The sequence below is a fragment of the Loxodonta africana genome, chromosome X (assembly GCF_030014295.1).
Source record: "Loxodonta africana isolate mLoxAfr1 chromosome X, mLoxAfr1.hap2, whole genome shotgun sequence".
In the NCBI taxonomy this organism is placed as follows: domain Eukaryota; kingdom Metazoa; phylum Chordata; class Mammalia; order Proboscidea; family Elephantidae; genus Loxodonta; species Loxodonta africana.
This window is the reverse complement of record NC_087369.1, coordinates 99,907,213-99,922,347: the sequence shown is the minus strand read 5'-3', so window position 1 is coordinate 99,922,347 and position 15,135 is coordinate 99,907,213. Positions and strand designations below refer to the sequence as shown.

The 15,135-nt window shown below is 35.0% G+C and overlaps 1 protein-coding gene across 2 annotated transcripts in view; it reads right to left on the bottom strand.

Moving 5' to 3' along the window:
- DACH2 (dachshund family transcription factor 2) overlaps window positions 1–15,135 on the bottom strand; it is a 755,586-nt gene that overhangs the window by 528,909 nt on the left and 211,542 nt on the right. Inside the window, exon 2 of one of the 2 annotated variants that reach the window (XM_003412751.4) lies at window positions 11,026–11,064. The exons of the other annotated variant lie outside the window; for it this stretch is intronic. Within the exon in view, the coding sequence (XP_003412799.3) occupies window positions 11,026–11,064 (39 nt within the window). The remainder of the gene's footprint in view (window positions 1–11,025; window positions 11,065–15,135) is intronic. 2 annotated transcript variants of the gene reach the window in all.

The window sequence follows — 15,135 nt, the reverse complement described above, 5'->3', positions numbered from 1 at the left end:
TAGATATTCTGCTTTTAAGAGGTGGAGCAAAACTCCTCACCCCTTAAATGTGGGCTGCACAAAGTGGCTTCCCTCCCAAGAGTGCATTATGGAACAGGAGAAAAAAATTGAGTAACTTTACAGTGGGTAAACCTCACAAACACTATCTCAGCCAAGAGACCAAGATTAGCATCAACAGTTCTAAGCCATGTCTATAATAGGAGTTGGAATCAACTGGACAGTAGTGGGTTTGATTCTTTGGTTATAGTATAAATAAGGAGCCCTGGTGGCACAGTGGCTAAAGCGCTCAGCTGCTGAGAGGTCAGCGGTTCAAACCCTCCAGCTGTTCCATGGGAAAAAGATGTGGTAGTCTGCTTCTGTAAAGATTCACAGCCTTGGAAACCCTCTGGGGCAGTTCTACTCTGTCCTGTAGGTCACTACGAGTCAGAATCCACTCGAGGGCAGTGGGTTTGGTTTTATGGTTTTATAGTATGCATCCTTGATATAATACAATGAAAATGGCGCTTTGCCTCTATTTTCTTCCTCCCCAAAACCTGTAATCCAAGTCTAATCATAAGAAAACATGAGACATATTCCAACAAAGGTAATCCTCAAAACTGTCAATGTCATTAAAAACAAAATTTGAGAAACTGTCACAGCCAACAGGAGCCTAAGGAGATAAAAATAGCTAAATACAATGGGGTATCCCTGATGGGATCCTGGAACACAAAAAATATATTAGGAATAAAACTGAGAAAATGTGAGTAAAATATGTTATTGTTAGGTGACTTCAAGTCAGTTCTGACTCATAGCAACCCTATGTACAACAGAATGAAACACTGCCCAGTCCTGCACCATCCTTCCAATTGTTGCTATGTTTGAGCCCATTATTGCAGCCACTGTGACAATCCAGCTTGTTGAGGGTCTTCCTCTTATTCGCTGACCCTCTACTTTACTAAGCATGATGTCCTTCTCCAGAGACTAGTCCCTCCTGACAACATGTCCAAAGTATGTAAGATGCAGTCTCACCATCTTTGATACCAAGGAACATTCTAGCTGTACTTCATCCAAGACAGATTTGTTCATTTTTCTGGCAGTCCATGGTACATTCAATATTATTTCCCAACACCATAATTCAAAGGCATCAATTCTTCTTCATTCTTCCTTACTTTGCATACATATGAGGTGACTGAAAATATTATGGCTTGGGTCAGGAGCACCTTAGTCCTCAAAGTCACATCTTTGCTTTTTAATACCTTAAAGAGGTCTTTAGTGGCAGATTTGTCCAATGCAAATAAAATGTAGACTTTGTCATTAATGATGTATCAATGTTGTTCCATTATTTGTAAAATGTTAATAATAGGGGAAACTGGGTGTAAGGTACATGGGAACTCTCTGTACTATCTTTGCTTTTTTTTGGAAATCTAAAATCGTTCTAAAATTTTTTTTAAAGTTTATTAAAAAAAAATCTGTCCTAACCACCTTTGTGCCAAGCCCAACTTCATTAAAAAGTGCTTTATTCTTATGTTAACTGGAGTATAACTTAATTCTAACAAGTGAGTGATTTGTACAGAGGAAGAGCTCAACAAACATGAATTAAGCAAGGCACAATTTGTTTTTTAATGCTACTCAAAAGTAGAATATGTAGATATGATTTTGATTGGGTTATCTTCAATCAGATTCCCATATTTTTCCATAATTTTCCAAATTCAGTGTGAGCTTTATTCCGAATTGTAAATCATGATAAAAAAATAAAAGTCACTATCTTCTTTATATTTACTATGTTAGAAACATCGATGTGTGATTTAATGGGCATTTGTAAAACTCTTAAAGCATAAAGAATATCAGATCACCATTTTTATAATTTAAGCTAATTTCATTTTCAAATAGCATAACAATACAGATCTATTGACCAACTATATTACAATAATCTACTGTTTGGCTAGAACTAGGCAGTTAAAATGACAACGTCCCGGAGTACTGCCTTCTGAATTATCATCAAACCATGATTTTGTTTACACATTTAAATTAAAAAAAAATTCTCTCTAAGAAGAATATTCTGTAATGACAAATCAATTCGAAATGTTTTAAAACTGTCCTAAATGCAACAAATCAAAGCATGTTTCTAACAGGTTTTAGTATTTTATAGGTTTTACATGTAGATTTATAATAAAAAAAAATTTGTAACACTGTATACATCAGGTGATCTAGTTACTTTGTATCTTGAATTATGAATAATACATCACTTATATGACTCTATTGATTGAACTACACTTTTTTACAACTCAGTTTGCTCACGGATTGATTTAAAAACACATTTTTTCACATTTTATTGCTAATTAATTTTATAAAGTTAGTTAGAAAACAAAAACTCCAAATGACAATCTAAAGTAACAGCAGATCTTTGGAGTCCTAATATGCTAAGAGGATGAGAACTTTTTGGCCATTGTATTCTTTATATTGAAAACTCAGTGTTATCAAGAACAGAAAGCAAGACATGCCTTTAGGGCACTTCACATGTATCTGCAGGACTTTAGAGCAAGTTGCCATGGAACATAATTCCTTCAAGGACTACAAACCAAAGAACAGCCATTTTGGAATAATAGTCCCATTTCTTAACATTATTTTGTAGCATTCATCAAGATGTATTACAAATCCTACCAATTTAGAGATAATGCATTGCCTTTTCAAAACCATTCATACTGGGTCTTAGAATCAACTCCGTTTTAGCAACTAATTAGTTACACTGACAAACTTTTAAGAGTAGGGCTATACAATTTCAGAAAATGTCATCACTGCCTTTGTAAATTAGTGATATGCTCCCCATTGCACAATAATAGGTTTTTATCAGCCTTTACCCTTCAGCCTGTCTCTGTCATTTAGTTAAATTTACCCTGCACCCTCCAAAGAAATTCACGGCCTGTCACCCTACTCACTGGTGTCTAGATTCATGGATATTTTAGCAGTCCCTTCATTTTCACAACACTAAACTACTCTTAGAAGTTTAAAAGAAAGGACAGACTTCATGTGAACATTTAGACAAGTATCCTACTTCAAAAATCCATATTCCTTCTATAATTCCACTTTACTTTCACAATTAAAGAAACACACAAGCATGAGATCTAATGCATTGCACCTTCACATTATTAAATGCAACATGCAGAACATTACATTATTATGCTACACATGGCTAAGAAATTTTAGTATTCACGGGATTATGGTAATTAAGTCTTCCTTCACTTTGGGTGATGTGACACTTGCTTGACTATAATGTCACTCCACTTAAAGTCTGTGTAAACAACATTATCTTAGTCACTCTGCATTACATTTCCAACTGTGAGCAAAATTACAAGGTCAGAGTGGACAAGAATGTAGGTAATCCCAAGGAAACATCATGTAAATTACTTGCTTAAGGTTCAAACTGGGTTTTCGGAAGTAGTACAAAAGAATTTTTTATACTAATAATATAATATTATTATCTAGATGCCATCCATGGCAAAAAAAAAAAAATTAGCACATGGGTATTCTTGGATTCAGTGATAAAAACAAAAGTATCCATGATTTTGATGTTTTGTGGATAAAAGATAACAAATGTTGTTTGCCAAGGCTTTGTTGAGACTAGCAATAATGTCAGTACTCAGCAAGAAGTAGTACATAGAATGACTGCAATTGGTTTTGTAAATAAAGATCCAATTAACGTCCCAAAGACATATAATTTTTTTTAGAAATGTAGATGATAAAAACAACACAACAATGCTTGTATTTACTGCTGTCCTCTTTTTAAAAAAATAAACTCTCAACAACCATAATATTAAAAAAGCAGGGTGCTGACTAATCTAGTCAGCCATTTTGTGAACTTTATCCAAGAAGTACTGTCTTGAAAAATCCTCTGACCTACATCTTTAAATGAAACCCTGGTGGCGTAGTGGTTAAATGCTACAGCTGCTAACTAAGAGGTCGGCAGTTCAAATCCTCCAGGCACTCCTTGGAAAGTCTATGGGGCACTTCTACTCTGCCCTATGGGGTCACTACTAGTTGGAATCGACTCGATGGCAGTGGGTTTGGGTTTTTTTGGTTTTACATCTTTGAAACTAGCTTAAAATCTTTGGAATAGCTGGTTTTGAGTGGATTCCAACTCATAGTTACCCTGTAGGACAGAGTACAGCTGGCCCATAGAGTTTCCATGGAGTACCCGGTGGATTCAAACTACCAACCATTTGGTTAGCAGCCGCAGCACGTAACCACTACACCACCAGGGTTTCCAAATACAGCAATGGGAGTTCTAAAATATGGTGGCCACAGTAAATGCATCAATAGCCCAAATGAGTAAAATCCCTCAAAAGCAAGCAACTTACGTGGGATTCTCTAGGCTTATTTTCACATTTGGACAATAATGAGGTGTACGCATGTGAATTATATTAATCTGGAGATTATCTGAATAAAGTGTGTGAACAACAATTTTCTTATAATATCTGATGTTGAAACTCTGTGGGAAGTCAATTCACTTTCTATGAATTGCACAGTCAAAAAAAATTTCCCAGGCCTACTTAGAAAATGAGAGGCCTCTAGAAACGTGTTCATCACAAGAGATTAACTGCTTTAGATTTTGTTTAGCACAATTGCTACCTTCCATGAATAGAAAGTTCACTAATAATCAATGTTCAATGTCATCATAGGTAAATAAAGTTTTATTTAAAAAAAAAAACACATTGGAAATAATAGGTATTCTGGGCTATAGATAGGGAACGTTTTTGTGTGTAAGTGAGTGTGTGTGTGCATGTGCGTCTGTGTGGTATGAGCATTTGCGATTTGGAGAGTTTAAATAAATTCAGTTTCATCTGATTCTCTTTTCTACTTTAATCTCTTAAAATATTACACTGATTTCTAAATGAATAGCTATGTCCTTTTCGATACACATGGAATCTATTTTAAAGCTCAGGATAAAGATCTAGATCATTCTGATTAAAGTCTCTCCAAAACACAAACTCCAGTAACTTACCTCCTCACCAAAAAGAAATACATAATATACAGAATACCCAACATCAGTCCTTCTCCTCCTTTAAAGTAGTTATGTGCAGCATCGTTAAGACACTGTTGGAATCAAACCTTAAATGAGTGGAAAATATTTAATATTCTCTTCTCTGAATCAGAAACATGCCAAACTTAGCTTGAAAGCAAACACAATGTCATAACAAATAGTTTCGCACTTTCATTGTATTTCAGCATTTGTAATGTCATGCTTCAGAGTGGAAAAAACTAAAGGTGAATTCAAGACAGTGTGTTACCACTATCTAGTCATAATGCTGAGACCCTGCTCCCATCTCCTTTCCCGCCACTACTCCCAATTGCCTTTCAATTAGGAGAAAAAAAAAAAGATAAATAGGATACACTTATGATCTTAACTAAGCCAGAGGTATTACAACAGTTTTCACAAAATGATAAAATTCAAATTCTTCTTTATGTTTTATGCACAATAAGAAAATGACAGCTTCAAGGAAAAGGCAAAATATATTTCATAAATCAAAAGTTATTGTTTGTCTCTAAAAGATGTTTTAGTCCAATGCCCTAATTTTTCAGAAGCAGCAGATAAGATCCAAAGCCACAGAGTTATTTGCACTGTTGGTTTAAGTACATGAACTTTTGTCTTTTTTTTTTTCCCAGAGCTCTTTCTGCTATACTACATTACCTCAGCAAATGAAAATTCACAGGACAGAGCTTTGTAACCTGTAAAATACTTTACAAATTTAAAATAATATTATGCTTATGTGAATTACATATGTTTAAAAAGAAAGAATGATAGAAACAGTGCTAGTAAACATTATATGTGCACTAATTGATTAGAATCAATGTTTCGCCTGTGTAATCGTGTGTGTAATTATGAAAAAGAAACAATAAAAAGAAACTACTTTTTCTTCAAAGGAACTGTTTGTTAAAAATATCTACTACACTGGTAAGAATGTGGGAAAATGGAACCTCATGTACAAAGCTGGTGGGAATGCAAGTCAGAACAGCTTTGAAGAGCAATTTGGCAATAACTACTAAAGTTGCAAATGTGCATAGCCCACAGCCCAGCAATTTCACATCTAGATTTATACTCTAGAATCATTCTCCCACATGGGCCCCCCCAAAAAAAAAACGATGCTCACTACAACACTGTTTGCCATAACAAAAATTTGGAAACAACCTAAATGTCCATTGATATAAGAAAGAATAATCAATCCGTGATATACTCATACAATGAGATGGTATAATAGTAAATTAAAAATAAGCGAACTCTAACTACATTTTTCAACATGGATAAATCTCAAAAACATAATGTTGAGTGACTACAACAAAAGGATAGCACAGTATCATCTCACTTAGGTACATTTTAAAAACACACAAAATATTTTTCATTGTGTATAAGTATACATATAATAAAAATATTAAAAATAAGGAATAATAAACATCATTTTTAAGATATTGGTACCTCGGGAAAAGGGTAGAGTAGAAAGGAGGTTATTGTTAGCTATATCATTAATGTTCTACAGAGCTCTGAATCAAAGGTAGCAAAATGTAGATCTGGTTACTGGTCCACAGGTATTTCATTATTTTCTGCTCTTTCTATTTAATTATTTCACCATTAATCTTGATAATTTACTACACTGTCAAAATGATGCTACCAAAATTATTTATTAAAGATTAAATATTTATCTCAGAATAGAAGTGCCATTTTTTGTCAGATATATATATATGGTCACTATGAGTCAGAATCAACAGCAATGAGTTTGCAGGGTTTTTTTTTTGGTATATATATATTTTGGTATATATATACACATATTTTTTTTGGTATATATATACACATATATATGTGTGTATATATATATATATATATATATATATATATATATATATGAGTCGGAATCGACTCGATGGCACTGGTTTTTTATACACATATAATCTTTACGGAAGCAGACTGCCAGGACTTTCTCCTGAAGAGCTGCTCAATGAGTTTGAAATGCCAATCTTTTGGCTGGCAGACCAGTGCTTAATGGTTGCACCACCAAGGCTCCTTGGTCTAAGGCACACAGTTGAAATCTGACTACCTTGATTTAAATCCTGGCTCTGGTATTAACAGGTTGTATGGATTTGGATAAGTCACTTAACCCTGTTTTGTGCCTCAGTATATGGATTTGGGTAAGTCACTTAACCCTTTTTTGTGCCTCAGTATCATCATCAGTAAAACAAGGATGACAATAGCACCTACCTTGTAAGGTTGTTATGAGGATTAAATGAACTAACGCATGAGGAATCACCTGGGATATCATGTTTGATAAATGTCACATATTATTTTCTGGCACAGAAAGTACTAGTTGTTCATTGAACTTCTATCCCGAATTACCTTATTTGTATGTATACACTTGGTCAAATGCATCAAACCATCACTGATCTTATAAATCCTGTCTTTGAAGACTAACCAATTAACGAAGAATCTCCAGTTGGTAAGGCTTTTAGGGAACAGGCTCAATAAATTAGTACGTAAAGATATTTCATCCCTATCATTTTTTTTTTTCCATCATGCAACAGATTACTTGTGGTCAAAACCATTTGATGATCTGGAAAGGGCAGCACTACGTACCCACATTTAATTTAAGTAAATATCAGCTGTTTTGCACATTGTCATATGCGTTGACCAGTTGTCCAACAATTTCTTATCTTTCATAAGTGTCTGTGTTAAATCTGTAACTAGAATAATTGGTTGACAAATGAGTTTTTTCTAGTTCTATTAGGATTAGAAATTATGCATTCTTTTCTTTCTTTTTAAGTTCTTGAGTTTAAAAATAAAATTAGAAATGACAGTGTTAACTTACCATCTGGACTAAGGATTTATGCTCCAGATTATAGGGGTTGTTAAAGCCCGTTTAGCAGTATGGTGTTTTTCTTTCTTTCTCTCTCTCTCTCTTTTTTTTTTTTCCTAGAGAGATTGGGATTTAATTGTTTCCTTTTTAGACAAATATGCTTTTGGATTGCCAGTAATGAAAAGGGCATACAGATGTCAAAAGCATTGTAGCACAGTGGGATTATGTGCTAAGGTCCAGGGCAGGACAGACAAACAAGCAAAGTCCCACTTCAGTCAAAGAGTTACTTTTTACTAAAATCTCAGATGACCAACTTTTGTTTTACCTTTGTCAATGCCTATCAAAAGTTCAAATGAAGTTTTGTTGGGTTAACTACTTACATTTCTTTTATTTCTTATTTTAACCATTTGTAAAAATAAAGAAACTTGGCTAGATAGAGTTGGGGATTTGTTTAAAGGCAAGCCAATGTAAAATAAAACAACACATGCTATACACATGGCTTTCTTTCTATTAAAGCCTTATAAATTGGGTTTTAAATATAAGCCCTAATTATGTTATGTGACAGAACCTATGCTAAGTATTATATATTGGACATGGCAGTAATGACCTGTTTCATACTACATTTCATTGGTAAATATGAAAGCATATCATTCATAATTTTATTTTACTTCCAAATAACTTTAAAGGGAAAGCTATCTTGGCTCTTTCTATGGAGAAAAAAAAAGCACAACAGGCATAACCACCTTTTTGAGTAGCTGGAGAGTTATTTACAAGCACTCAGTTTATTATTTATTTAGTTTACATGAGTTTTCCATCATCAAGAGCTTCGGATACATTTATGACCAACTGTAATTTTTTTTTTCTTAAATTGCAGTATCTTGAGGATTTACAATTTAGAGCAGAGGTCAAAAACTGACTGCCCATGGGCTAGATCCAGATCACAGATGGGTTTTGTTTTTTCTGCACAGTGCTATTTCCTTGTTGTTTTTAGTAGTTACCAGCATTTAGGACTCTGTCCTATAAGGTCGCTATGAGTAGGAATCGACTCGACAGCGCTGGGTTATTTAGGACTTGGGGAACTTCATACAAAAAACCTGGATTCCCAGGTTCTGTTAAACTGTCCGATCTTAGCAACAATGGGCCTGCATTCCCACAGGGTAACACTCAGGTGAGCTGAGTAATAGCCTCCACCTTTGGAAAGAATATATATCCTCTAGCTTACCATGGTCCCCACCACTCTCTGTTGCTTATGGTCTCTCATTTACCAGCCTTGCCTCAGCAGGTATTAGAGTTTGTGACTATTCTGGTTTCTCTGTAGTTTATGTGAGTGAATCAGTGCGTAGATTTTCAGTAACATTTCATGTTTTTTCTCACATTGCAGTAAATGTAAAATCCCATTTTATATATACATATACACATATATACATATATATAAAAAACCTATATATGTATATATATATATAAAACCAAACATAGTGCTCTGATAATCCAAAATAAATAAGTATAGTTATAAACTACTCTTATGTTTAGTTAAAAGAAATAAATTGACATTAATTTGCATGTCACTTTACAGGAAAATAAAAATAAAGCTACTTTCAACGGCTGAATTCAACTGCATTCATATAAAATCGGAAACACTTTCAATATCCCAAACCTAGATTCCAAATTCAACACAAAGTTTTCCAATTAAATTCATTCATTAATAAAATCTAGTGATTTTAATTTCCCCAACGTTAATGTCACCATCTAATAGAATGTTTGGCACTTAAGGAGGCACATCCACTGCTTCAGGCCACTTGGATATTATTTAGTGTGCATGATATTTAAGACTTATTTTAATATAGAAAATATCTCAGATAACTGGAACACCACCACAGTGATTTTCATTTTCTATGTGAAAAAAAATTTTTTTTTCTTATGTTGAAAACACAGGATAAATTATATGATGTGGCCCACATCTCCCCACAGCCCCATGACATTTTTCTTGTAGAAAACTAGGGATAAAACATGCATCAAGAGAAGCTCTGAAGAAAGAGGAAAAAAGTCATCAGAGGGTGCGTGGAAGAGAAGAGGGGCACTATTGCCAGGTAATATCAAAACTTACTTTAGTATCATGGGTTGCCCTCCTTCTCCACTGCCTCTCTGAGTCACACCCATTATTTTCCCCATTAAAACCTAAAAGGTATGAAGGCTGGATGGAGCAATATGATATCTCTGAGTGCAATCTGAGACGCTCTGGTGGTGAAGTGGTTAAGCGCTTGGCTGCTAACTGAAAGGTCAACAGTTTGAATCCACCAGCGGAGGGTGGGGGGCGGGGGGCAGCTGTGGCTGTCTGCTTTCCTAAAGATCACAGCCTTGGCAACCCTATGGGGCAGTTCTACTCTGCGCTACAGGGTCACTATGAGTTGGAATTTAATCCACGACAACAGGTTTTGGGTTTGAGTGCAATTTAACTAAAATTTTCATTGATATTTAGGAGGTTTCAATTATAGATCTACTTAGACTTCCAAATAAGATAAATATATAATTTTAGAATAAAAAGAAATGTCAAATATCAACTAGCATACTTTGAAAACATATCTGTGCCTAGTGTTCAAAACAGCTTCAGATTAGAAGGCCTGGTTCTTTTCCATTATTGCTGTAGCACACTTAATAACCTGTGCTGCCCTGCAAAAGTGAATGTACCTTCCTAAGCATTTCAAAGCCAAGTGGCAGGTAGGTGGTCATCTGAATTACTTTCCCGTTAATTTACATAGGTGTCATGGTTTTTGTGTGAGTGACCCTCACTCAACCCCCATTAACTTTGCAGCCTTACTCTAACTTTTGTTTTAGTTTCCATAGAGGGAGTCACTCCCTGTACCTGGAAGCCACCTCCCCTCTTCACGGTCCTGGGATCTGTTCCCAGTTGATATAAATGATTGCTGACTGGCTATAGTGAAACCATGAGAATCCACTTAACTCAAACCTTCAGACAGAAGGTTCTACTTAGCTGCCTAGGTTCTAATTAGCCGTTTGGATATTATTGTTACTATTATTAAGTAAAGATTAAGCAAGATTCAACATTTGCTGCTGAAAATCTAAAATGGCTCTACTTCCCTACCTTAGTAAGTATAGGACAGGGAACAAAATAATTGAAGTCAGGCTGAAACTGTACAGGCTCCAGGACATTCCCAGGAAGTTGATTTTTAAAAAATAAATACATAAATACCTGTTAACAGCTTGTTTTCTTGTCATTTGCCTCTTCCTTCTAAAAGGAGAGTGTAGCAAAAAATAAATAAATAAAACTGGTTAATTGAGAGTTCTCATTAGTTCGCTTCCAATTAATCAAGGCTTTATTATATTTCACAAAAAAAAATCTTCTTAAATTCTGCAGAAATTTTAGATAGGTTACACACAATGAAACACCAGCAGGGAAGAGCACAAAGAAGGTAGGAAAGCCTGAATTGCTATTAGTGTTTTAAATACATAGATAATGTTATTACATTTCTGGTCTAGTCCCCATTGAGTAAAGAATAATGTGAAATGTCATGTGGTTTAGGGCTTTTCTATATATGAAGTCAAGGAAATAAGGTTATAGATTTCTGTTAAGAAAATGGCCTCGGGTCGTAACAATTCCAAATACAGATTCAGCAATATTATGTCTTTTCCCTTTCTCTCAAGAGCCTTCCTTCCCATCCCATTGGGTATTCCAATATTTTTTTTGGGAAAACGTTCCCTTTGAATCTTTTTTTTTTCTCATTTTTTATTTAGCCAACAGGATGATGAAAGTAAGCCAATATCAATGTTGTGCCTTAATTTCCTAAACATGGAGCCATTAATCATGTAGCTCACAATATACTTATTTCTGGAGTAAAACTGAGCTATCTTACATCTTTCCCACAAGGGTTACACATGCACACACACGCATACACAGACACACATACATACACACATGCACAGTCATACACATCTCCACATACAGGAAATTAAACTAATAAAAAAGAGATCAATAAAACCCCACGCACTTCACTTAAGTAACAAAATGACCATTCTTTCCAGTAGTATATTATTTCCCAGCATTCTCAAGCCCTTTACTGAAGAAAAACAAAATCTAAAATGACATGCTAAATACATCTATATAAGGACTATAATCTGGCTCTTATGGGCTTTAATGCGCTTCTTAATAATACAGCAACAGGAACTTCCTTGTGATGCCCACTGCAAATATACCTGTTTTCTGTTTATTTGCTTTGTTTTGTTTTTCCAGTTTTTTTTTTCTTCCTAATCTCTTATTCTAATTGTTTTTTGTTAAAGTCTCCTTCTAGGTTTTTTAAATTTATTTTTGTTAGTGCTGTTTTGTTTTCTGTTTTATTTATTTTTCGAGAGGCAACTGCTTTCCTGCTTAAAGATCTGTAGAAAGATGTCTAAATAAATAACAAATACAAACATATATCTGGGATTGCTGGGGAGGGGAGGTGGGAGTGAAGACGGGCCTTTTCTCACCTACTCTTGTGTTCTCTCTATTAAATTTTGCCTTACAGTTCACTCACCCAAACTGCCTTGGAGTGACTTTTTTTTTAATTTTAATGTGGAATATATTCACACCTACCAAGTCAATGATAATGCATACTTCCTTAATCCAGTGGTCTATATATCACTGGATTTGATGTTTCCCCTTTTTTTAAAAAATAAAACTTTTTAAAATTCAACAGAACTCTTTTGGTTATCACTGTGTTTACACAATTATACTAAGTTCAAAAAATCATTTAAATCTTCTGTGGAATAGGTTTAATAGATTATTCAAGCTTAGACTGAAAAATTACTGATTACTGAGCCATTCTTGTTAGAATTATTCAATAAATATGTTAATATCTATGAGTTAACAGTTTGTCATTTTATCAAGGATTTGAAAGTTTCTTAGAAAATCAGGAGTTTACCTTGAATTTTGAAAATTTCTCATTTGGCACGTTATTTCCTCTTGTCAAATGTGACGAATGCATTTTGCAATACTGCCTGACGCTGACTAAATCTTTAGGACTTTAGGGACTACAAGTAAAATACATGGACTTCATTTCTAACATTCTAAATAAAATGTGACTTCTACAATTCCGAATTTGTTCCTCTTGTGACGTCAACTAATTCATTTAGATTTTCTTATATCTTGTCAAATAATCAATATTTTGAAAACTTTTATTGAACAAGTAGATGATGCTACAAATGTTATCAGCTCAGTATAGAATAGCTCTCAATATGAAAAAAAAAAAAGAAATCATCTGGGATTCTCGGAGTTGGCCTAAAGTGTTTCCTATCCCCAATAATTCCTCTTTGTCTCCTGAGGTTTCCGTTTTGCTGCTCTCCCCACTTCTGAGTCTGGCTATGAAATAAAAGTCGTGAACAAAGGGCTTGAAAGTCACTAAAATTTACCTTTGTGGCAGAAATAGACATATAACCACGTTCTTATGACTCCACTGACAAAAGGGATTACACATAGTGGAGAATATTAGCTGAGATATTATGCTCAATATATCACTACTTAACAAGGTCCTACAAATTAAGGTGGCAAGTAGTAAGGATTCCGTACACACCTCACCAGCTCCATTCGTCATTACAGGTAGACTGCATTAGGATATTGATTAACCTTGCCATAGAGAGACCCACACACAAACAAGTTATAACTAGAAGGTGATTCTACTCTGGATGAGACCCAAAAACTGAATAATTGAGAACAACCTGTATTTTGTATTGGTCAAGAAGATCATTTTTTTAACCCAGTATCACAGATAAGTAAATTTTCATACTTTCATTCTTCCAACTTTCATTAGGTAAGTTCAAGTCTTACCCAAGTTAACAGCAATGATTGCTACCCAGAATGCCACACCTCTCTGATTAAAGCCAGTTTAGTAAAAGAATCAGAGATATGGAACTCTCACTCTAGAAAACTAAACCTAGATCACAGAATCTAATTTAATAATGTAGAGAAACAACATACAACCAAAACACATTTCAAGAGGCAATAAAATACCACAAAGTGAAGAGGGCAATTAAGAATTCACAGACCTGTTGAATTTAAATATTTTAGACCTTTTGAGAATAAATTAAAAATTCACTATCAAATATCACATCATTAGTCCTACCATCAATGTGAAGGTAACTAACGAGAGTGCTCCTTTCATTAATTCTTCAAACAGGGGAAAGTACTCTAAAAAGAGCATTCTAAAGATACAGTGAATCTTTGAGATTGTCTACTCCAATGGATTTCAAACTGGATTCTGAGGAACCTCAGTGAAATCCAGGGTAGTAGAAGGAAAGGCAAGGGGGAGCTATTCCTCTCCTCTTCAATGAGTATAGCTCTTCTTTTTTCCACGTGATATATTGGGAGCCTGAACTATTCTAGTTGGCTCCTCAGCGTGCACCTTTTAACAGATGAGGAAACTAGCCTGTGAGATGTTAAATTACTTGGCCTAGGTCACATGGAAAAGTGACAGCAGTCTCCTGGCTCCTAGTTCACAGATACTTCCCCTCAATTTGCCACCTTGCTTCCCCTATTATGTATTAAAAAAAAAATCCTTTGCCGTCAAGTCCATTCTGACTCATAGCAACCCTGTAGGACAGAGTAGAGCTGCTCCACAGGGTTTCCAAGGAGTGCCTAGTGGAGCCAAACTGCCAACCTTTTGGTTAGCAGCTGTAATTCTTAACCACTACACCACCAGGGTTTAGGGAACCACTTTTTTAACTCTCCCCCAAGACTGTCATATCAGTTTTATTGTCATGGGGACATAATAATATTGATAGGCATGCTGCACATTTAGATAGTAGAAGATACAAGGCTAGATTCTTGAGTCCCTTGACCCCTAGGTCAGTACTCATTCTGCACAACATTGCTCTTAAACCAGAGGCTGCAAACTAGCAAACTAGTCCTGCCAGACATATTTTGTTTGGTCTGCCCAGAGTTTTAAAATCTGGAAATTTTACTTAAGAATATAAATGTCTGTGTTCAACTGAAAAAAACAAACAAACAGGAAGATTTTGTAATACTGGTCCCACCATACTTACTGGAAGATTTTGTAATACTGGTCCCACCATACTTACTGGCTTAGCAACAACTAGATAAAGTTGAGAAGTACCTGCTACCCATAGACAGACAGAGCTCTGCCGTTCCCTGTAATTCTCATAACTTCCTATGATCTTATATCTGGCCCCTTATTGAATTTATGTTCTCTGCCTGACCCCAGTAGAAATTTGAGTTTTATCGCCATTATTTTAAAGTTTGTGGGTATAATTTACCTAAGCGTTAGTCAATTTTTCCAAAGAAAGTGAGGAATTTCTAGAAACTTTCATA